Source organism: Balaenoptera ricei, chromosome 6 (assembly GCF_028023285.1).
Source record: "Balaenoptera ricei isolate mBalRic1 chromosome 6, mBalRic1.hap2, whole genome shotgun sequence".
Classification (NCBI taxonomy): Eukaryota; Metazoa; Chordata; class Mammalia; order Artiodactyla; family Balaenopteridae; genus Balaenoptera; species Balaenoptera ricei.
This window is the reverse complement of record NC_082644.1, coordinates 101148998-101174856: the sequence shown is the minus strand read 5'-3', so window position 1 is coordinate 101174856 and position 25859 is coordinate 101148998. Positions and strand designations below refer to the sequence as shown.

The window sequence follows — 25859 nt, the reverse complement described above, 5'->3', positions numbered from 1 at the left end:
GTTAATTATTTTTCCTATTTCTTTTCCTTTTCTTCTTTTTAAAAATAATAATAACAATAACACCAAAATTTATTAGGCATTTACACCATGTCAGGCACCATTCTAAGCAATTTACATGTCTTATCACATTTAATCTTTACAACAACACTTTGAAAAGGCCATTATTGTTCCTAATTTGTAGATAAGGAAACTGAGATAGAAAGAGGTTAAGAGATTTACCCAAGATCATACAGTTAATAAGTAGCAGTATAAGTATCTAGGCAGGGTGATTCCAGAACCTGTATTCTTAACCACTAAACTTCTATATTTTTCAGTGAGGCACAGACTCAGATGTTCAGTTGTTTGTTCAAGGTAACAAGAATAGTAAGAGCTAACGCTTAGGTAGAATACAGGTCCTTTGCCTCTTCACTCAGTTGCTGCTTCTGACACTAGCATATGACGTGGTCCCGCTACTTAAGGAACCAAGGGTCTAATTTGGGAGACAAGCTATAGATACACATAAAATTTTAAACTATGACTGTATATGATTAAGTACTGAAGTGAGTGCCACTGACAATATTATGGCCCTTCAAGGGGAATGTATCAGAGTGAGCTGGAATGGTAAATAAAGGCTTTATGAGAAGTTACATGAGCTGTTGAACAGGATTATCTAGGATGGTAGTGCTGTATAAGCAAAAGAGAGGCTGTAAAAATGAGGATGCTCTGTTCAGGTGATATTGTTCTGACTGTGGTAGAGAGGGTTTTTTTTTTTTTTTTTTTTTTTTTTTTTTTTTTTAGTGGGGGTTGTAATAATGAGAATGATTATTTAAGTATTTGGAATCTGGTATAACATTGAAAAAATTACATTTGTGAACAAATAAAGATAACACCATAATGTAAAAGGTGAATGTTTGGCTTCCTTGTATTAAGTTTAAAAGAAAATTCCAGAAGCTAACGTTTACCATTCTCCTTTCAAGTTTCAGCTGTTTCAGTTACGGGAATGACAGAAATCTCAGCCTTGGATCAACAGAAAGCAAATCTCTTTGTGGAGGAGCTCCTTGAGAAGTATGTGTCCTTAATCCCAAATTTCCCCTTTACATCTAGAAGATGAATAGTAAATTCTCCAGACACCTAAGAGAGAAGATCCTTTCCTTTATATCCTCACAGGTTTTCTTCTTTTATCCAAAAAACAAGCCCTAGTCTGAACCACAAAGGAGGGGTTAATCAAAATGATTTACAGCCTCTTTTTTATCTTTCCCTCATTTATCACATATTAACACTTTTCTATGCATTTGTATTGCAAAAGACAGAAATAAATCCAAGACGCTATTATGCTTTTAACAGTAAGTAAACTTTTGGTGGAAAGAGTCTATAAAAAATCCTTTCTATTAAAATCAGTCTTTTTATCCCTGTAGTAGAAATACAGATTAAGGTTGTTTTCTAACATACTTTGTCAAAACGTTATTTATTATTAGTTCAGTCATTCATCAGATATTTATTGGATACCATTCTGTATGCTGCATACAGGATAAAAAATGAATAAGATACAGTCTCTGCTCTCAAAGAACACAAGAAAATAGGGAATAGAGATTTATAAATAAATAATTACAATAGAATGTGGGAAGTACAATGCCAGAGATAGGAACACAGAGCATAATATGAGGAAGAACATCTAACCCATTCTATGATGTTCAGGTAGACATAAAGTAGAGATTTTAGTGCAAATATAAATAATTTACTCTGCTGCTTCACTTCATGCAAAGAGTGCTGATCAGACCCAGGAAGGATTTAGTTATTGTTCAGATTTCCAGTTTTAGTAATTTAAGTTTTCCTTAGTTACAGAGAAGCCCAATATACTATTTCTGTCATCTAGGAATTTAAAAATCAGGTTAGGAAGATAATATATGAGCAGAAAAAATTAACAATGTTAAGAATTAAATGATAATATAAAATGACCATCAAAAGGTCTTTCACAAGGTATAAGGTCAATGCAAAGTATCTATCACATGACTAAACTGTAGAGCAGGGAGGAAGCAGAAAGCTGTAGTGAAAAGAGCTCTGCACTATGAAATAAAAGATGTAGACTTGATTTGAAAAGTCAAGTACTGACTCCTCAACAAGTCATTTTCTCTCTCTGATCTTCACTTTCTGTTTCAGTATAATGATGATCAGTCAGTGTTTCTCAAACTTTAATGTACATATGAATCACTGAGGATCTTATTAAAAATGGAGATTCTGATTCAGTCAGTCTGTGTCGGGACCTGAGATTCTGCACTTCTAATATGCTCTTAAGTGTGCTGATGCTGCTGGTCCAGGAGCCTACTTTGAGTTACAAGATACACGATGCTCTCTAGAATTTCTTTTCACCCTAAGAGTTAGATTGGTAGGGCTGTGCCTTTATAAGCAGGAGAGATCAGCTTCATAAAGAAGTAGGAACTGAGCTTGAGCGGGACAAAGAAGGAGAAACTAACTTGAGAGAACGCATTTCAGGCAAAGGAAACAGCCCGTCTGAATAGAGGCAAAAATGTGCAATAATTACTCAACGAAGGCAATGATGAGGCTCAAACAAAAGATTCCTGTATGAGAGAAATGCGAGGCCCTGAAGGAATGGGCACCCCGTCATATCTGACCCTCCATTTTGCAGTACCAAGATCATGTCCATGGCAAAGAAGGTGGAATCTGTGGCACCACCTAGAATAAAATTTATATTTCTCTGCCTCCCTGTAGCCACGTGACTGAGCTCTTCCCAAAGCATATAAGCAAAAGAGGCTTATGCAATTTCTGAGGGATGTCCTTAAAAGGAAGTGGTGTGTCTTGCTCCTCACTTTTCTCCTTCCTGATGTTATTGATAGAATACAGATGTAACAATTGGTTCCAGCAACCACCTTGGAGTATACAGGATAAGAACTAAATCTAGGAATGGCAGAGTGGAACAAAAGAAGCCTCAGTCCCTGATGAATTGTGAAACTGTCTCACTAGCCATGACCTTCTAGCCTTGAGACTTTTTGTGTGTGTTTTAGCCATCATTAATTTCAAGTTTGTCTCATGAAGTGAAATTTAATTTTTAATAGACTTTACTCTTTAGATCAGTTTTTGGTTCACAGCAAAATTGAGCAGAAGGTTTAGAGATTTCCCATATCAAAATTTAATTTTAAATTTGGGAGTTTTATTACCTAATGGAAATTAAGAGTAAACATTCTGATCATTAGCACTACCTAGATTTCCTAAACCTTGCTTGTCCTCTCTTTCTCACCTCTGTTTCTTCTTCCTGTTTTGTTACTTCTTAATATTGATTCTAAGACCTCAGTTTTTTTACTTTTATTAATTTATTAGTATACTGTTTTAACATATATAGGCATTTTCTGCCATGTGTCCTGAAAAACCTTATGTTCTTCAAACCTGCACAGTAAAAATAACAGGGCATACAGGAAAATTAGCTTCTGTAGTCAAAGCTATGCAACTTGCAACAGAGCACTAATAAAAATAATAACTATTCTAATTTATTTTAAAAAAGACCACCAGCATACTTGAAAAGACATGTTAAATTCCTAACAAATAAATACATATTAGGGTAAATATAGAAATTTGAAAAAATGAAGCTATCTTAATGGACAGGCTAAAGGAGGAGTTGAGGCTACTGAATTATGGAGACAAGGGCAAAATGCAAAAAGATCATGGATAACCATGCAGTAAGCTTCCTAGCTTCCAGGACAGAGCTCATGGCCAAGTAGAGCAAGAGGAAGAACATATAACAACATTCTCTATTCCTCTGTGGCTTGCTGCATTCAGATAAATGCAGTTGAATACAGGACATTGCACATATATTTAGTTCATGTACACCTCATAATAACTATGTGAGATGGGTATTACAATCCCAACATTACATGTAAGAAACTAAGACTCAGATTAAGTCAATTGCCCACAGACATGTAGCTAGTCAATAGTTGGAGTGAGGATTCAAACCCTCAAACCGTAGTCTGTATGACTTCACACCCTATACTCTGGTTTGGTTTATATAACATCTTTATTGAGATAAAATTCATATCCATATAACTCCCATTTAAAATGTCCAACTCTGGGACTTCCCTACTGGTCCAATGGTTAAGACTTTGCCCTCCAATGCAGGAGGTGCAGGTTCGATCCCTGGTCGGGCAGCTAAGATCCCACATGCCTTGCAGCCAAAAAAACAAAACATAAAAGAGAAGCAATATTGTAACAAATTCAATAAAGACTTTAAAAATGGTCCACATCAAAAAAATCTTTTAAATTTTTTTTAAAAATTTAAAAAATAAAGTGTCCAGCTCAACAGTTTTTAGTATAGTCACAGGGTTGTACAACCATCACTACAATCAACTTTAGAGCATTTTCATCAACACAAAAGAAATTCTGTACCTATTAGCAATCACTCCCTATTCTTTCCCCCTTACCCTGGACGGACAACCACTAGTCTTCTTTCTGCCTCTCCAGATTTGCCTATTCTGTACATTTCTTTTAAATGGAATCTAACTAAAATCATACACCAATCCCAGCAGGGGGGGCGCTGGTGGTGATTTCCCCACACCATGAAGCAATGCTCTAACACCAGCTGGGTGTCTTACGATTCAACTCAATTCTGACACTATCAACCTGGAGATAGCATCAGATCCCACAGGTTAAGGGTTTAGTTCTACAAGACTGCCCCCGCACCCCACACTTTAGATGCCGTTTGCAAGGTTATCACCTGTGCTTCTGACTGACCATCTATAGATTGGAGGTTCCAACAACCCCCTCTTTGGGTTCAATCAACTTGCTAGATAGACTCACAGAATTACAGAAACATTTTACTTACTGGATTACCAGTTTACTACAAAAGGGAACAGTCAGATAGAAGAGATACATAGGGCAAGGCATGGGGAAAGGGCATGGAGCTTCCATACTCTCTCCCGTCACCCCACTTTCCCAGCACCTCCATGTGTTCACCAACCTGGAAGCTCTCTTAACCCTGTCCTTTTGGGTCTTTAGGAAGGCTTCATTACATAGGCATGATTGATTACATCGTTGGTCATTGGCAGTTGATTCAACCTCCAGCCCCTCTCCCCTCCCTGGAGGTCGGAAGGGTGGAACTGAAAGTTACAATCTTCTACTCACATGATTGTTTCTCATGGCAGCCAGTCCCCATCCTTAGGTGCTTTCCAAAAGTCACCTTATTCACATAACCAGAGATAACTTTATCGCTCTCATCACTTAGGAAATTCCAATGGCTTTAGGAGATCTGTGCTAGAAACGGATATGAAGACCAAATATATATCTCATGTTATAAATCACAGTATCACACATACAGTATGTGATCTTTTGTGACTGGCTTCTTTCACTTAGCATAATGTTTTTAAGTTTCATCTATTTGGTAGTATGTATTAACACTATTTTTTTTTTGGCCATGTGGCATGAGGGATCTTAGTTCCCTGACCAGGGATCAAACCCTTGCCCCCTGCAGTGGAAGCATGGAGTCCTAACTACTGGACTGCCAGGGAATTCCCAGCACTTCATTTTTTATAACCAAATAATATTCCATTTTGTGGATATACCACATTTTATTTATCCATTCATCAGTTGATGGATATTTTTTCCCCCTTTCTGGCTATTATGAGTAATGCTGCTATAAACATTTGTGGACAAGTTTTTGTGCAGACATATGATTTTATTTCTCTAATGGTGGAATTGCTGGATCATATGGTAACTTTGTGTTTAACTGTTTGAGGAATTGCCAGACTGTTTTCCAAGCAGCTGTATCATTGTACATTCCCACCAGCAGTATATGAAGTTAAAATTTATTTACATCTTGTCAACACTTGTTATCATCTGTCTTTTTGATTATAGACATCCTGGTGGGTGGCTCATTGCATGTCATTGTAGTTTTGATTTGCATTTCCCTGATGACTAATGATGTTGAGCATCTTTTCATGTAATTATTGGCTTTTAGTATATCTTCCTTGCAGAAATGTCTATTCAAGTCCTTTGCCATTTTTAAATTGTGTCATGTGCCTTTTTATTATTGACTTTTAAGAGTTCTTCATGTATTCTAGATACAAGTCCCTTATTAGATATGTGATTTGCAAATATTTTCTCCTGTGGATTGTCTTTTCACTTCCTTGGTGGTATCCTTTGAAGCACAAAATTTTTAGATTTTGATGCAGTTTGATTTATCTACTCTTTCTTTTGTTATTTGTGCTTTTGGTGTCATATCTAAGAAGGCTTTACCTCAACCAAAATCACAAGGATTTACTCCTATATTTTCTTCTAAGAGTTTGCCTGTGATTTTTTTTTTAAAGCCGTAAATCAGATCGTGAAATGTCTCAGTTATTGGTGGTTTATCCATTTCATCAATGGTATCCCATTTCACATAGAATAAAATCCAAAGTTCTTACCAAGTCCTGTAAGATCCAACATGATCTGATCCTTGCCCACCTATCTAATCTTACTCAGTTCCAGTCACCCTGACCTTTCTGCTTTTCTTAGACTATGCCAACCTTGCTCCCCTATTTTAAGCCTCTGTATGGCTTACTCCCTACCATTATTCAGGTAGCTGTAGCTCCTCAGAAGGCCATTTACTAACTACACTCTCTAAAATATACCTTTTGTCAACCCTCTGGCTGTTACTTGATGTTCTAATACCTCTTTTTATTTCACTCATAACAGTTTTTCACCACCTGGCATTATGTTATTTACTTATTTATATATTTGTCTGTTGTCCCATTAGCAGGTAAACTTCATGAGGGCAAGAACTTTGTTTTGTTCACCATTCCACTCCCAGTGCCTAAAGAGGTGTTAGCACATTGTAGACACTCAATAAATATTTCATTTAAGTTAAGGAATTAGTGAACTGCAGTGGATTAATTTACTCAAAAAGAATGATATGGAAAGAAAGCAAAGACAATATAGACTGGAAGCCTGGGAAACATCAGCACTACAAGTTAGGCAGAGGGAGTGGCACCAATGAACAAGGAATAGATAATATTGGACAAGGAGGAGATCCAGGAAATACTGGTCTTTACAGTTCACTTATATCTAGGGAAAGAGAATTGATGCGGTTTTCTCAAAACTATAGTACCAAGGATTTTTATAAAGTAGTGACTCTGTCAGTAATATTTATTTTTTTAAAAAGCAGTTATCTAAGCACTAAATTTAGAAGTCTATAAAGATCCACATAGGAATCAGTGTTCTTTTGAGTAATATGGACCTGGGTGAGTTGAAATATTTTTTCTTGTACCTTGCATTTTCTTAAAGAGTAAAGCAGAAACTTTAGAGATTTTTCTATATATGATTTGGGTATGACATGTTCATTATTTTTCTCTAATTACATTGGGGAATTATATTGATTTTGGTTCTTTCAGTCTGTACAGAGAATTATTAAGGCTAAAATATTTTAGGATATCATAAAAAATGTATATCAGAATGTGTAGCTAAATTGCCAATAATATATTTATCTGTTGCAAAAATCAGTGGAAAGATCTCTTGTAAGTCCAAATACCCCAATGATATGGACAATGGCAGATATACCTGGATCAATCAGGAAACAGGCAAGGTACAGGCAGGGTCAAGGGAGCCAAAAAAAAAGTTCCCAGGACTAACAACAGCTGGAAGTTGTTACCACCCTAAGCTTGAAGGAGCAGTAACCAAAACAGTAAGAACTGCAGCTATGGGAGAGAGGCTGTCTGATAAAAGATGTAACTGTTGGTAGAAGAATGCAGCCACTTCTCCAAACTGTGGCCCAGGAGGGAAAGATTTGGAAAGAATAATATTTCAACCTGTTTGTTTTCCCACCTCTGATCTCCTGCCAATGCTTCCACTGTTTGAACGCAACCAGAAGACAGAGCAAGGGAGCCTAGTTGGTTCACAGAGATCAGTCTCCTAGGTTGTAGAACAGAATGCAAAAGTTGGATAATGACATGGAAAAACAGACATTCAATATCCAGCACAAGGGCATTTTGGCAATGCATGGCAAAGTCTAAAAATCTATGTATCTTTAACCTCATCATTTCCATTTTTAGGAACTGCGTTTTGAGAAAACGATTAGACAAGTGCACAAAGATATTCCTTGCATTGTTGCTCATAATAGCAAACAATTACAAGTTTAAATTTCCAATACTAGGGAACTGGTTGAATAAATTATTATTTACCAATACAATGGGTTCTTGTTCATCCACTCAAAAATGGAGTGAATTGTACATTGATTGACATATAAATGTGCTCATGCTTCATTGTTTAGCAGAAGAAGAACAGGTTACAGAATACTATGTACTTGAATCCACTTTTATTTTAAAATATTCCAAAATAATTGAGAAAATACAAAATTTTAAAATTCATCTCTTGAATGGTGGAGCTATGGGTAATTTTTCTCTGGATCTGTTGGAATTTGGAAATTTTCTAGAGTGAACATATACTATTTGTTAATAAAGATGTTTTAAAATAGGACATACACAAAATCAGTAATTTTCTAAAGTCACAGGAAAACAGTTACAGGAATGGTGGCTAAGCTTAGCTGTGAATTTGAGGAAATTGTTCCAAGTCCAAATCCAGACTCCCAAACTGAAGTAGAAGAAGCCAGCTTATATACCCATAAGGACTACAATGAAGTCTTTACACCTGTCAACGGCTTAGAAAAATGTCCATTACTTCAAGCACAGAAGCAAGGTAAAACATTTGTTATTTCCATTGTTATAAAACATTTCTTACTAATATACAAATGTTCATTTCGGTGACTTTTTTTTCTTTTATTGGATTTTTAAATTTTTTATTTTGCTAAGGATATTCACCCACAAAATTGTAATTCTAAGTTTTACATTAGTGAAATATTTTCTTTCATATTAATCCCCTTTTTGTAAATGTAGTTGTTTTTGGAGTTTAAGTGTGCTGAGCTTCAGAATAGCCTCAGAGGTTTGATCATAGGTTGCTCACAACATATTGTTATAATGATATTAGCATCTCTGTACAGATCTGATGACACAGCAGTCTGGTGTAACATTAAATTAGTAGATTATTAAGTGATAGTTATATCTTATTTTCCCAAATATGCTAAAGATTTTCAATCTTATCTAATTTATATGAAACCATAATTCAAAGTGGAGATAGAAGAGTTGCAGTATTAGGTCAAGAAATTCACTCCGTTTTTACAAATTTACAGTAAGTAATAATTAAAGATACATTTTATCCAAACTATATTCCAAATCTCTCATCTTACTAGAGGGTGATAAATTTTTCCAACTGTGTAAAAACTTGCTGATAACTACCTTTCTTGTATGTATAACAACCTATCCCATTTTTATATTGAAAAACTTATGTCTCCATTATATAATTGCTACTATCATTTAAGATATGCTTTAGCTTGAACATGAAAAATAATTTGGTTCTTTTAGTGCTGTTTTTATGTATATATATAAATGGTGTATAAAATTTTTAGTGTTGGTAAATATGTGTGTGATATAGAGAGAGTTAAATCCCTCTTATAGTTTGAGAAGATAGAGATTGCATTAAAGACTAAACTTGAGAGCATGCTATAATAGGAAGAGCCTGAATTTGGAGTCAGAAGATTTGATCATAGTCTAAATCTACTCTTAAAAAGTGGCACAATTTTGACAGTTATTAAAAAGTTTAAGGTTTTCAATTTTCTTCTATAATTTCTTTCTTTTAATTCATTCTTTTAATTTCTTATAAACAATTTTGTGGGGATCAAATTATATATATGTACATGTAAAGATATGATATATAAAAAATAACAGGCTACCCAACCACAACTGTTATTATATTAATGGGGCAAGCTAGAAGCATCTATTGGCAAATTTCATAATATCTGTCATCAGCTAGAACCAGAAGCTTCTTTAACTATTATACACCGAATGAAAATATGCTTGAGTTTCCCAAATACATATGAATTGTCCATATCCTATATCTCCTTAAGGGTCCTGTGTCATTTGATGTCACTTTATAAATTTAAATTTGCAATTCCATTTATTTTCCTTGCAGTTATATTGATTGCTACCAGATTTATAGATACTTTGGTCTCACTGTCTAAATGGAAAAGAATGTATTATACTTTGAGATTCAATTGATACTGTAAATTTGCTCTGTCTTATAAGAAATATAGTTATTACTAAATTATAAGTTAATTCCAAACATATATTTCTTTAAGACATAAAAACAGTGGGTATTTTTTTTTATTGTTTGTTGGTTTGTTGATATGTACTAATTTTTCTATAATATTCACATATTATTTGTCAATAAATGTAACCATTTTTATGAATATCCTTTTAGACATCCCAGGAATATATAAACAAATACAAATTTTTAATTTTTAAAAATTGTACATGTACATAGTTTAGAGAATCACATAGTTATTCAATGTTTATAGTAAAAAGCAGCAGCCCCCTAGCTTCATCAACCACCCACATGTATTTTAGCTTTATAGAGGTATAACTGACAAATAAAATTGTAATGTATTTAAAGTGTACAATGTAATGATTTGATATATGTATACATTATGAGAGGATTCCCACCATCAAGTTAGTTAACACATCCATCACCTCACATATTTACCTTATTTTTTCTTCTTTCTTTTTTTTTTTTGGTGGGAACACTTAAGTTCTACTCTCTTAGCAAATTTAAACGCTACAGTATTATCACCTATAATCACCATGTTATACATTAGATCCTCAGACCTTATTTACTTATAATTGCAAGTTTGTACCCTTTACCAACCTCTCTCTATTTCCCCCACACCCCAGTTCCAGCCCCTGGCAACCACCATTCTACCCTCTGTTTCCATGAGTTTGGCTTTTTATTTTTTAATTAAAAAAAATTTTTAGATTCTGTATATAAGTGATACCATGTGGTAGTTTTGGTTGTTCTCTGACTTATTTCACTTAGCATAATGCCCTCCAGTTTCATTCATGTTGCAAATGGAAGGATTTCCTTTTTCAAGGCTGAACAATATTCCCTGTGTGTGTGTGTGTGTGTGTGTATCACATTTTCTTTACCCATTTATCTCTCAACAGACACTTAGGTTGTTGGCTATTATGAATAATGCTGCAGTGAACGTGGGAAGACTGTCTTCGAGATAGTGATTTCATTAGGCATCTGTTTCTCCCTTTACAACATTTATATCTTTTTTGGTCTTACTGTGCTGGCTAGGATCTATAGTACATTGTTCAATAGAAGCAGTAATAGTTGCCATCCTTGTCTTGTTTTGATAGTAAAGGAAATACTTTGTTTCACCATTAAAAATGATGTAAACATTATTTCAATGTTTACATCATTTTCAACGGCGAAACGTTAGAAAAACTTACATACTTTATAGGGTTGAGGAAGCTTCTTCTATTCTGAGTTTGCTAAGAGTTTTTGATCATGAATGAGGACTGAATTTTATCAGTCCTCATTCATTTAAAATTTTATTAATGAATTTTATGTTTTCCTACATCTTAAGTATATAGAATGTCCCTTTACTAAAAACTTATAATCCTATAATCTAAACAAAATTGTTTTACTATTGTGATCATATTGTATATGCCTTATAGTATTTTTAAATGTTAACAGTATTTTGGGAACATTTCACCATATATTTAAGTTTTCTTCCAAATCATGGCTTTTAATGACTGCAGCTTTTAATCTTATTCATGTATTATAGATTTCCCAATTAATGTTGTTTTTAATTTAAAGTACGTTCCTAAATGTATTGTGGACCTGAAATAAATAGATTGCCAGATATTTCTCCTGCAAAGATGGGTTTATTTGGGATCAGCAGAGACTTGCAATTCCAGGTCTGCAACCATGGTGAGCCACATGTAAGTCCTTGCCCAGCAACGGGGGAACTCTTTTATAGAGGGGAAAAGGAAGTTGGGAGGGCTATAGTAAACAAAGAGTCTATGGCTTTTCATTGGCTGAGTCCTTGCCAGGAAAGAAGAGGCGTCTTCCTTCTTCTGTTGGGCTCTGCTATCATAGCAGAGCATGAGATCTTCCCCTGATCATCTCCCAACTCTATTTAATGAGGCTTCTGTTTCTTAATTTTTTGCATTATGTTTCCATTTCCAATTATTTCCTTAGAGTGAATTTCTGGAAATGAAATTATTGATGTAAGCATTTTTTGGCTATATGTCCACTAGCATGGTATGAGAATACCCTATTCATGCCAGCCTTATCATCATTACTCTTGATGTTGTAATACATTTATCCAATGTGATGGGCAAAAAATTATATTTTTGCTTGCATTTTTTAAATTACTGGTGTTTAATGTTCATTTGCATATTTTTATGTTGTGAGATGATTCTCCTTTGTCTCTTTTTCTATTCTTATATTTTATCTTTATGTATCAAAGATATCAATAACCCCAAATATATTTAATTTGAACCTAACCAGTCCTGTCAATGTTTCCTTTGTGATTTCTTTCATTGTTTTTAATACTGAGAAAATTCTTCCTTGGATTAAATAAATATTTATTCATATTTTGTTTGAGGTTTTCTTCAAGATTTTAGCATATGTTTAAAAGTAAAAATAAAAAAATTTTTTCCTAAATGTTTTGGCAGTTGTCCCAATATTGTTTATGGAATACTCTTTCCTTTCCCCACTGATTAGAAATGCCACTTACATCATATGCCAAATCCTCATCCACATTACTGTTTGTTTCTGGATTTTCTATTATGTTCTATTGATTTACCTATTACTGTGTCAGTATCATACAGTTTTAACTATTTAATACACTAGTGTAACATGTATTAATAGTCTCCTGATTTTTTTCCTACTCTCACGTCTATATTCTTCCAGACTTACTTTATAATCAGTTTTCCAAGTTCCAAGACAGACCACTTGAGATATTGAAATGTTATTGGTACCTTTTAGAATTTTTACCATAGTTAGTCTTTTTAGCCAGGAAAATGGTTTATCTTGCCTTTTCTTCAAGTTTATTTTTTGGTTGATTGATTGATAATGCTCCTCAGTAACATTTTATGGTTTCCTCCATATACTTTCTGCACATTTTTGTTATGTTTATTCCTCAATATTTGCATATCTGTGGCCATCATGAACGAGTTTTTCCATTAATTTTTGACTAGGTTTATATATATATATATATATATTTGAAAACCATTGATTTTATAATTTTTTATCAGACACTTTAGTGAACTCAGTTGTTTTCATTTCGTTATCTTGGGTTTTCTAAGTAGACAAAAGTATCTTCTGCAAAGAATAACCCTATCTTCCTTCCTATCAGTAGACCTCTTTCTTTCTGCTTTTTTTCATAGTTAACTAGCCAAAATTTTGTTTCCTCATGACAATTTAACACTCCTCTACAATAGAGGAAAACAGTCTCCTCATATCTGTGTTGGTACATGTACTAGTGGTAATAAGGTAAGAAATCCAGGGTATGCTGGATTTCTTAGAATATAAGGAAGTAACATCCCTGGTAAAACCTTTGATAGTTATAAAGAACATTAGTTGTGGTGTGATGCTGCCCTCAAGTGGCTCCAACAGAAAAAGGTGGTTACAATGTTCATTGCAGCACTATTTACAATAGCCAGGACATGGAAGCAACCTAAGTGTCCATCGACAGATGAATGGATAAAGATGCGGCACATATATACAGTGGAATATTACTCAGCCATAAAGAGAAATTGAGCTATTTGTAGTGAGGTGGATGGACCTAGAGTCTGTCATACAGAGTGAAGTAAGTCAGAAAGAGAAAAACAAATACCATATGCTAACACATACATATGGAATCTAAAAAGAAACAAAATTGTTCTGAAGAACCTAGGAGCAGGACACGAATAAAGACGCAGACGTAGAGAACGGACTTGAGGACACGGGGAGGGGGAAGGGTAAGCTGCGATGAAGTGAGAGACTGGCATGTACATATATACACTACCAAATGTAAAACAGATAGCTAGTGGGAAGCAGTAGCAAAGCACAAGGAGATCAGCTCGGTGCTTTGTTTCTACCTAGAGGGGTGGGAAAGGGAGGGTGGGAGGGAGACACAAGAGGGAGGGGATATGGGGATATATGTATATGTATAGCTGATTCACTTTGTTATACAGCAGAAACTAACACACCATTGTAAAGCAATTATACTCCAATAAAGATGTTAAAAAAAAAAAAAGGTGGTTAGAAAACAAGACCTCATAACTGATATGAGACATCCTCATGGACTCCCAAAAATACCAGGATGAGCCTGTAGGAAGGAAAGACAGCTAGAGGGGCTGAGTTTGAAAGTGGAAGGTGGAGATGGGGATATAAATGAATGCTGTTTGGGTTTTTACTGTTAACATGACTTCATTAGTACTTACAGAATGGATTTGCAAACAAACCATCTTTAAATCGTCTCAGCTAAACCCTGCTTAGACATGGAACTGATTTTGGCTAGCTTTCTGCGGTGTATCATGCATGGGAAGCTCTTGGCCACAGGATTGTCAAGAACTTAACAGGTTCCAATAAACAGATAAACAATCTCTTAGGAGGCTAGTTTACACAATAAGTTCTCTTTTGGTATTTTAAGTTAGCACTAGGCTAAGAGATGGTCCCTGCCTCTCTACTCTACACCACATATTTATTAAGCACATGTATACCAGTGATGTAGCTGGTCATGGGAGACATCACTTCATGCTATCCTTCTCTCGTACCATTCTAAAATTACTTAACTGAAAGGCCACTGCCCAAAACAAGAGACCATTGCTTCCCCTTCAAGGTGGCTTTCGCTTTGGGGAGCTTGGTTTTCTGAGTAGTTCCTCATCTGAGCTTATATTTTCCTCTTTCTTTTTCCACTCAGAGATTATTGAGGAATGGGAGTAGGTTTTATGTTCCCTCCTGGGCCTAGAAACTGCTAAAGCACTGACACTGTTAGCTAAGATTCTAAAGTGACCCAAACATGATAGGGTCGGGATAGAGAGGAGAAACCTATTCCAACAATTAACTGTTAGCAGTCGTGTTTCCTAATATGTAAGCTGTATCACATTTTTCTAGTAGATACTTCACTACACAGCTTCCATTGTAATTAATTGTATAACAAACATGTTTGAACAACCTTAGCGTGCTAGAATGAGAGTTGGTCTCATTTATAGGCTTTTTAGACCATCTCCATTCCCTACATGTCAGTCTCTGGGGATGAATTGGAGACCTTAAGAGATAAAATCTTACAGAGAAGAAAACACTAGGGTCAGCAAAAGTCAAATGCTTTTATTTCTTTACAATCTTGCTGAGGCTAGCCCTGGCTATTTTGAGGCATAAGACCACAAGATATTTTCCTCCATTGATTACATTAATTTTGTTGGAAAAAAATATGAGCCTTTACAACTCTTTCAGGACATTTGGTTACTACTCAGTGTACTAAATAATGTTAAATTTTATTGAGTTTCTGCCTATGTACCAGTACTATGCTACATGATTTATTTGCACAGTACAATGAAGAACTAAAGAATTTAAAATTTGTTTGACTATTATGTATAAAATAAGCTACAACAATATATTGTACAACACAGGGAATATAGCCAATATTTTATAATAACTATAAATAGAGTATAACCTTTAAAAATTATGAATCACTATATTGTGCACCTGTAACATATAATATTGTACATCATCTATACTTTAAATAAATAAATAAATAAATAAATTTTAAAAATGTGTTTGAAAACCCCCGACTGTATCAATGGCTGACTACAGTAACTATCTAGATCCTTTTGTATAACTTTTAGATTTCTTCTTCTTCCTTTATATTTCTTATTTATTTTCAGATTTTTATATTGATGATGAAGAAATAATTTCTGTAAATGATTTGATGGCCTATAGAAGTCAGCTACCAACTTTGCAAACTCTGTTGAGTAGGCTAAAACTGTTTTTGGTAAAGGATCCCCTGTTAGATTTCAAAGGACAGATCTTCACAGAAGCTAATTTTTTCAGGTACTTAATTGCCCAGTGTTATGAATATTTTTAAGAGAAGAAAATATTCTTTGTATGCTCACAAGTCTAGATGTTATCAATCATAGTATTTTATCATTGTTTACTTCAACTCTAATTTTAATCACTATGTATTTTGATTAACTACATTTGGTATGTACCTTGCTTTTAGTAAACACTAATATAATGTTTTATTTTTTGTTAAGGGAGTGTTTCTCTTTTCAAGGAGATATGAAAGGTTTTGTGGAAGATTTTTACATGGATAAAGAGAACTTTTATCAGGAGAAGCTAGAAGATACAGTAGGTTTAAACGAAGCTGTAATATTTGCTTTCAGTAATTTTTAAATAAAAGTTAGTAAATCACACTTTTACAAGATGTAGTAATATACATTGGCCATCTACTATTGTCAAGTTAAAAAGACTTGATAATGGATTGAACGTGTATCAGTTAAGGAGTCAAATTTACTTCAGAGACAGTGGTCTAAACCTTGGCTACACATTGGAAGTACTTGATAAATTTTAATAAAATTCTGAAGTCTGGATCCTACTCAGATATATTCTGATTTAATTGGTCTGGTGTGCAGCCCAGGTATAGGGAATTTTTTAATAATTTTAATCAATATACCTGGTATAGGACATTAAGTGGTCATATATATATTGGTCTTAAGGCGTTTAAAGGTTTTTTTTTTAACTAAAAACTTTAACACACATGGTAAAAATATTAATTCACCTATTAGCCCCTTTTCTCCAGTCCCCCTCTTCCTCCCCTGTTAATTCTGAGAGTTATGCACATATAGTCTCACTTGTTGAAGAATCCAGTTCTGTAGGAATGAAAGAGAAATAAATTCTATGGAATGCAGTAAAGATCCATTCCATTCCATCTGCTCTTTTTACTTCTCTCCATTCACCAGCTCTCATTTGCTGCAGTGATTGTTTTTAATTTAGAATTTTGAAAATTTGTTATTAACATAAAAGAAGATACTTCTGCATCTAGGGATATTGTATGTCACTAATGTAATCAGTGGCCATGAAGGATATTACTCAGAGAGAACATTGCTTGTAATATATTTTTTTGGCTGCTACACTTACTTTGTAAATAAAATGTATGCAGAGCATTAAAATTTTTGAGTGTGGGTTTAGTCTAAAATTTGGTACACCAATTAAGCAAATGTATCTATTTATGAACTCAGAAATATTTATTTGGAAAACCTCACTAAAAACTAGTTTTACCTATATGTTATTTCAGCCATCAATTTTGCCTGAGTGTGAATTCTTAATATCTACAAGCCTCAAACAAGAAGTTGATATTCCATCACTCTCAGAACTGAAGGAGTCATTAAACTTAATGCCAGAAATAATAAATTATGTAGATGAAAATGAAAAGCTTTTCAAAAGAGGTGAGAGTTAATTTTTAAATCTATTACTTGTTAGAAGTACTTACTAATGTTTGTTATAAAAATTCTTGTTCATTAAACTTTTTTCTGAACCTTCAGATTTTTGAAGTGTCCTGTAAGTTTACACAACGAAATCTCAAAATTATTATTGATAAGACACTTTTCTCATTGTCTCCTCTTTATACACTTGCAAGCTTAAAATGTCTCTGAAATTAATCTAACCATTTCAAGATAATTATAAAAATAGAGCTAAAACACATATGACTGTATTAATTTTTTTGAGTTATTTTCTTATACATAGTGACAAAGCACTAACAACTTCTATGCTGACTTTAGAAGCTCAGAGTAAGGTTATGATTCATGGAATCAGATGACTGGGAGAGTCATAACCTAGAATTTAGATGGTTTCTTCCCAGTTAGACTAGTAAATATTGTTGAAGTCTTTTAATATAATTTAAGCCCAAATATTTAACTGTCCTCTCATACATTCCAGTTGAAATAATCGAAGATAAATAATATTAGGGAGAAGTGAAGGGGGATTTGTGATATCCATTGACAATAGGGATGCTTGCCATCAACAGAATTGAAGGAATTCTTGCAGACAAGACTAAATCAAGGGGATTACTGATGAGCCTACAAGTCAAGCAAGGTAATGAAAAGCCAACCTAAGTAAATAGATCAAATTTATACCAGAACTTGGAAATCTAGCAGAGCTCAAAACTGCAGGTGGCCCATGGGCTTGTTAGAAGGACACAGATCTATGCATGGTAATGGAAAAGGACAGGTGAATTTACTGAATGACTGTGGTGCTACGCTCCCAGCCTTCACTTGGCCCTGATGGTGTACTAAATGACTCCTCAGAATCATTGCCACTGAGGAATGAATAAGATTACAGAAAAACTAATATCATAGTACTTTTGCTGGTAGTAGACTTTCTCCTTTTTTTTTTTTTTTCCAGATCTTACTATCAAGCATGGAATTCACATTGAGGATATAAAATGCAGCTCCACAGAAATTTTGGCCATTCAAAGTCAATGTGAACCAGAGTACAAGGAACCAGGTAGAAATTTTGAATAAATCATGGAGCTTATCAGGGGATACCTATATATGATGTAAAAGTACAATACATTCACATATAAAGTCTACTATGAGACAGTTTTCATGTTTAAAATTTGATTATTGCAAGCCAAGTTGTTCTTTTCTCTTATCTATCCCTTTACATTTGTTACTATCATTAACATCCTTCTAGCATCAAAAGAGGAGAGTTACAAAGATTGAGGAAGAGGAATAGAGGAAATAGCATTAATATTAAAAATAGAAATCTTGTAATTTTATAGCTCAGTTAAAAAGAACTTTATATTTTACCTCAGTATTAGCAATCTTGCTGACCCTTGTTATACTTTTGTAAATTTAACTTTTTAATCCCCAAAGCAATCCCATCATTATTGTTACTATCACTATCCTACCAAATTTGGAATCTCAGAATCATCTCTTGTTCCAGTGTAATGCCAGATTGTATTGCTCCCTAACTATGTTGATGATGCTGTTATTTAGTTACATTTATATCTGATCATATTAATCATCTATTTGGTAGTATACTGCTTTATTTATGAAAGTGACAGAAACACACTGACTACTTATGATAAATGAGGATTAGTTTTTCAAGCCCACCCTATAAAAGATATAACTCTGTGCTAGGCCACCTAGACTCCATACTTTTTAAGGTGAAAAATTACTGTCTATTAATACTATTTGTTTAACATCACCAGTATTTAGTATGGAGATAAAAATAGTACTACCTCTTAAGTACTGACAACATAAGTTGTCAGAATTGAAAACATTATTACACATAAGGTCTTAGAATTTATCTTATATAGTAAACAATAAAGTTTAGTTGCCAACGTATTTTTTAAAAATCACTAGTATCATAGTTGAGACACCATGTGGTATATGTGTAATCCTTTATATGGATGGAAATTTAAAACTGTTATTTTGTATTTCAAATGACCCAAATTTCTTTTGATTGAAAATTTCTGTTGTAACACAATGATCAAACATAATAGTTGCTTACAGAAAGTTATGAATTATACATAATTTTATTCAATGTTTATGTAACATGATTTTTTAAATTTTATATATTCTAGTAGAGTTAGAAATGCCATTAACTCATCTACACCTAACAAACCAACATTCTTCAGTGAATTCATTATGTGCAGAACTTCAGAAATTTCCATCTTCTCCTTCTTGTAAAATGTAAGTAAAGATTAAATCTAGAACTCAAATTGCAATTCAGAAGAAGCAATCTTTAATTAAATCTCTCCATATAAAGTCAATTTCCCAGATAGCTCTGTGAAAAAAATGTAAGAGATTAAATGGTGTTCATAGTAAGCAACTGAAGGGAATATATGAATATATATGTACATAATTGTTTTTATATGCATAGAATATCTTTAGAAGGGCACACAAAAATCAGGTACTGTTGGTTGAGCCCAGAAGGGAACTGGGTAACCTGGCAATATAGGAGCTAGTAAGTGATCAAGCTAGGCTCTTTTATACTTTTAGTATTTTGAATGTGAATATATTACCATTAAATATTAAACAACTTGAAAATTTTAATTTAAAATTTAAAATTTAAACAATCTGCTTAGAACATTGCCAGTGGATGCTTACCAATGACACTGCCTCTGTTGTCACTCATTACCATGAAATACAGTGTAGCGGTATATTGGTTTGTTAGGGCTGCCATAACAAATACCATAGACTGGCTGGCTTAAACAACAGAAATTTATTTCTTCACAGTCTAGACGCTAGAAGTCCAAGATCAAGATATCAGCAGGATTGGATTCTTTCTGAGGCCTTTCTCCTTGGCTTGTAGATAGCTGTCTTCTCCCTTTGTCTTCATGTGGTCTTTCCTCTATGCATGTCTATGTCCTAATCTCCTCTTCTTAAAAGGATACCAGTTATTTGGATTAGAGCCCACCCTAATCACCCCATTTTAACTTAATTACCTCTTTAAAGGCCCTAGCTCCAAATACAGTCATTCTAAGGTACAGAGAGTTAGGGCTTCAACATATGAATTTTGAGGGGGACAAATTCAGCCCATAATAAGTAGTTAAGAGTCCTGAACTAGAGCCAGATTGCCTGGCTGTATCATTTACTAGCTCTGTGATCTTAATTGCCCTGTGCCTCAGTTTCCTTATCTGTAATATTGGGATAATAATTGTACATACCTCATAGGGTTGTTTTGGGGTCTTCCAAAAGATTTGTCATACCTCTCTGACCAGGAAGAGCCAAGGATAACAGAGCAGTGTGTTCAGTGGTTGAACAATAGATTTGGCTATCAACTTACTTCCCTAGGAGTACCAGAGATCACATCCCCTCTCTAACAGAGGACATCCACTGACCTTCTTTACCTGTGTCAATGTGGTATTGGTGTTGGGGAAACCAGATATGTAGAACCAGATACTGAGCCACAAATATGTTCAGTACAGCCCAGGATGGTCTGTAATCGTCTCAGAGTTTATACTGCAGGGTTGGATCATTGTATTCTAGTTTTAACCAAAATTGCATAGCTTAATAGCCCGGCATCTTTGTCCTCTGAGTCTGAGATAGCTTTGATTGCTATCTTATACCATACAGCATACCTGTAATTTAATGTTTTTTATGTTAGATTAGTCTGCCATCCTGGAATAAAGTCACCTCATTCCCCTACTTCTTATGCTAGTTACACAACTAAGAACATAACCAGTACAACCCCCTTCTTCCCCACTGTAATCCTGGAACTTCATATGTCCTAAAATAACACAGTTTAAGGAAAATTACAGGAACGTCTCCAAGTCTCTAATAAATTATTCCCAGAGTGGACACTGTGTGCTGTGTTTTGAGTTCTTAGCTGTGATTGGCTGATCTGCCAGAGGAGAATGCTCTTGGATTACTGGAAGCAACTGGAGCATCTCACCACTAGCTGCTCAGGCTTCTATTAATGGTCTCAGGAAGGTGTCACAGCATAAGGTGGAGGAGCCTGACATTGAGGGCCCCAATTATCTTCATCTTCTGGCAAAGAGGTATTTCCTTTGGGGGGTAAATTTGTGCTATACAGAACTCTACCATGAACTAGAACTGCCCATATCAGATATGAACTCTAAAAAAATAGCATGGGATGAGTACAGAAACTACCTAAAATTGGTTTAAATATTTTTAATCCCTTTGTTAAGGTGCAAGATGTTTATTTGCAGGACCTATACTTCTTTTTTTGTGTGCTCTTTTACTCTTTTATTTACTCCATATACCCTAATCCATCTGTTAAGGCAGATTGGCAGTTAGAAACAAAAACTAGCTGAAATTAGTATAATCTTGAATTTCAATCTGATACTGAAAGTATTTACTTAAACTGCAGTAAACTCTTTAATCACACAAGTTATATACCTACTTATTGTTATAATTCAAATATCTAATGAGAATTTATGAAACTTGTCTTATCTGTGTATGATGATTTGCCAAAGTTAGAACAAAAAGACTTTTTTTTTTGGTGTTTTAAATAGCAATGTTATTTTATTCTATTTTATTTTTTAACATCTTTATTGAAGTATAATTGCTTTACAATGGTGTGTTAGTTTCTGCTTTATAACAAAGTGAATCAGCTATACATATACATACATCCCCACATCTCTTCCCTCTTGCTTCTTCCTCCCACCCACCCTCCTTATCCCATCCCTCTAAGTGGTCACAAATCACCGAGCTGATCTCCCTGTGCTATGTGGCTGCTTTCCACTAGCTATCGGTTTTACATTTGGTAGTGTATATATGTACATGTGTGGAGAAAAGGGAACCCTCTTGCACTGTTGGTGGGAATATAAATTGATACAGCCACTATGGAGAACAGTATGGAGGTTCCTTAAAAAACTAAAAATAGAACGACCATATGACCCAGCAATCCCACTACTGGGCATATACCCTGAGAAAACCATAATTCAAAAAGAGTCATGTCTATTTACAATAGCCAGGACATGGAAGCAACCTAAGTGTCCATCAACAGATGAATGGATAAAGAAGATGTGGCACATATATACAATGGAATATTACTCAGCCATAAAAAGAAACGAAATTGAGTTATTTGTAGTGAGGTGGATGGACCTAGAGTCTGTCTTACAGAGTGAAGTAAGTCAGAAAGAGAAAAACAAATACCATATGCTAACACATATATATGGAATCTAAAAAAAAAAAATAGTCATGAAGAACCTAGGGGCAAGATGGGAATAAAGACACAGACCTACTAGAGAATGGACTTGAGGATAGGGGGAGGGGAAGGGTAAGCTGGGACAAAGTGAGAGAGTGGCATGGACATACATACACTACCAAACGTAAAATAGATAGCTAGTGGGAAGCAGCCACATAGCACAGGGAGATCAGCTGGGTGCTTTGTGACCACCTAGAGGGGTGGGATAAGGAGGGAGGGAGGGAGGGATACGGGGATATATGTATATGTATAACTGATTCACTTTGTTATAAAGCAGAAACTAACACATCATTGTAAAGCAATCATACTCCAATAAAGATGTTAAAAAAAAAAAAAAAAAGTCATGTACCACAATGTTCATTGCATCTCTATTTACAATAGCCAGGACATGGAAGCAACCTAAGTGTCCATTGACAGATGAATGGATAAAGAAGATGTGGCATATATATATATACAATGGAATATTACTCAGCCGTAAAAAGAAACGAACAAAAAGACTTTTAACGCTCATTCAAAGCGTTACACTCGTTAAAAGCCTATGCTCGTTCTCTGTCTAGCTGTGACCGGCTGAGGCAGCGCGGCGGCATAGGGACGGTAGCCTTGCCTGGCTACTGCAGCACTAGGGTGTCAGTTGGTCCGGCCCAGAACACTTCAGTTCTGCCCTGCAAGTATATATTTAATAACTGATTGGTGTGTCCCTATAATACAAGAAAATGGAAACTGAACAGCCAGAGGAAACCTTTCCCAACACCGGAACCAATGGCGAATTGGTAAACGCCCTGCTGAAGATATGGAAGCTGAACAAGCTTTTAAAAGATCTAGAAACACTGATGAGATGGTTGAATTACGCATTCTGCTTCAGAGCAAGAATCTTGGGGAAGTGATTGGAAAAGGAGGCAAGAATATTAAGGCTCTCTGTACAGACTACAATGCCAGTGTTTCAGTCCCAGACAGCAGTGGCCCCGAGCGCACACTGAGTATCAGTGCTGATATTGAAACAATTGGAGAAATTCTGAAGAAAATCATCCCTACCTTGGAAGAGGGCCTGCAGTTGCCATCACCCACTGCAACCAGCCAGCTCCCTCTCGAATTTGATGCTGTGGAATGCTTAAATTACCAACACTATAAAGGAAGCGACTTTGACTGCGAATTGAGACTGTTGATCCATCAGAGTCTGGCTGGAGGAATTATTGGGGTCAAAGGTGCTAAAATCAAAGAACTTCGAGAGAACACTCAGACAACAATCAAACTTTTCCAGGAATGTTGTCCTCATTCCACTAACAGAGTCATTCTTATCGGAGGAAAACCTGATAGGGTTGTAGAGTGCATAAAGATCATCCCTGATCTTATATCAGAGTCTCCCATCAAAGGACGTGCTCAGCCTTATGATCCCAATTTTTATGATGAAACCTATGATTATGGTGGTTTTACAATGATGTTTGATGACCGCCGTGGACGTCCTGTGGGATTTCCCATGTGGGGAAGAGGTGGTTTTGACAGAATGCCTCCTGGTCGGGGTGGGCGTCCCATGCCTCCATCCAGAAGAGATTATGATGATATGAGCCCTCGTCAAGGACCTCCTCCACCTCCTCCTGGACGAGGGGGCCGGGGTGGTGGCAGAGCTCGGAATCTTCTTCTTCCTCCGCCACCACCACCTAGAGGAGGAGATCTAATGGCCTATGACAGAAGAGGAAAACCTGGAGACCGTTATGATGGCATGGCTGGTTTCAGTGCTGATGAAACCTGGGACTCTGCAATAGATACATGGAGCCCATCAGAGTGGCAGATGGCTTATGAACCACAGGGTTGCTCTGGATATGATTATTCCTATGCAGGGGGTCGTGGTTCATAGGGTGATCTTGGTGGACCTATTATTACTACACACGTAATTATTCCCAAAGATCTGGCTGGATCTATTATTGGCAAAGGTAGTCAGCGGATTAAACAAACCCGTCATGAGTCAGGAGCTTCGATCAAAATTGATGAGCCTTTAGAAGGGTCTGAAGATCAGATCATTACCATTACAGGAACATGGGACCAGATACAGAATACACAGTATTTGCTGCAGAACAGTGTGAAGCAGTATTCTGGAAAGTTTTTCTAAGACTAGTGGAGAACTGAAGGAGTCCTTTGTCTTTTTCTTTTATCTGCTTCTATTTAAAAAGCCAACATTCCTCTGCTTCATAGGTGTTCTGAATTTGAGGTGTAGTGAAATCTTTGCTGTTCACCAGATGTAATGTTTCAGTTCCTTACGAATGGGTGGGGGTTGGAGAAGGGTGTGCAGAAACACTGAAATTTTGAAACAGCAGCAGAGTGAGTGAATTTTAATTTTTGTTCATTGGTGGTGGTTTAAAAAAAGATCCGGGGCTTCCCTGGTGGTGCAGTGGTTGGGAGTCCGCCTGCCAATGCAGGGGACACGGGTTCGAGCCCTGGTCTGGGAAGATTCCACATGCCGCGGAGCAGCTGGGCCCGTGAACCACGATTACTGAGCCTGCGCGTCTGGAGCCTGTGCTCCGCAGCAAGAGAGGCCGCGATAGTGAGAGGCCCGCGCACCGCGATGAAGAGTGGACCCCGCTTGCCACAACTGGAGAAAGCCCTCGCACAGGAACTAAGACCCAACACAGCCATAAATAAAAATAAATTAATTAATTAAAAAAAAAAAAGAAAAATGGAATAATATTAAAAAAAAAATCCCCCCATGTAATTATTGTGAACACTTTCCTTTGTGGTCTCTGTAACATTTGGGGGGTGGGACAGGGAGGAAAAGTAGCAATAGTCCATATGTCCCTGGCATCTAGTCAGAGCAGTGTGCAGAATGTAATGCTCTTTTGTAAGAAACGTTTTACGATTTTTAAAATAAATTTAGTGAACCTAAAAAATAAATAAATAAATTAGCCGAAGGTTCCAGGGCCATTTGAAACAACTTAAAGGAATTTTCTCATCACTGGCGAAAAGTAAATTGTTTCCATTGGTTCATGACTATAAAAACTTAAAAATCCCTATTTAAGAAATAGATTTACACCTCAACTGTGAAACTAAAAACAAAGAGAAAAAGTGTTTAAAAAAAAACAGAAAGGAAAAATAATATGTAATGTTATTATACTCTTAACTTGCTTTTATGGCCCTAATTACTTTTATTTCAGAACACAACATTTTGGCTGGAGGTAGGCCCAGTTAACAAATATTCTGAGTTCCTGCTACATGTAAAACTCTATGCTAGATTTTATGGTGCTAAAAAGAAAAGTCTGTATGGCGTTGCATCTTTATTTCCGCACTGATTACTGAATCGTGAATATATTTTTATACATGACCAAAGAAGATATCAAATTCAGACGTATCTT

General features: G+C 35.5%; 1 protein-coding gene and 1 pseudogene across 1 annotated transcript in view; both read left to right on the top strand.

The window, feature by feature from the left end:
* Positions 1–25859, top strand: part of SHOC1 (shortage in chiasmata 1) — an 87688-nt gene that overhangs the window by 5393 nt on the left and 56436 nt on the right. Inside the window, exons 3-9 of the mRNA XM_059925293.1 lie at positions 957–1044; positions 8465–8649; positions 15726–15891; positions 16095–16206; positions 17135–17285; positions 18241–18342; positions 19427–19535. Of these exons, the coding sequence (XP_059781276.1) occupies positions 957–1044; positions 8465–8649; positions 15726–15891; positions 16095–16206; positions 17135–17285; positions 18241–18342; positions 19427–19535 (913 nt within the window). The remainder of the gene's footprint in view (positions 1–956; positions 1045–8464; positions 8650–15725; positions 15892–16094; positions 16207–17134; positions 17286–18240; positions 18343–19426; positions 19536–25859) is intronic.
* LOC132367941 (heterogeneous nuclear ribonucleoprotein K-like) lies at positions 23072–24642 on the top strand (annotated as a pseudogene).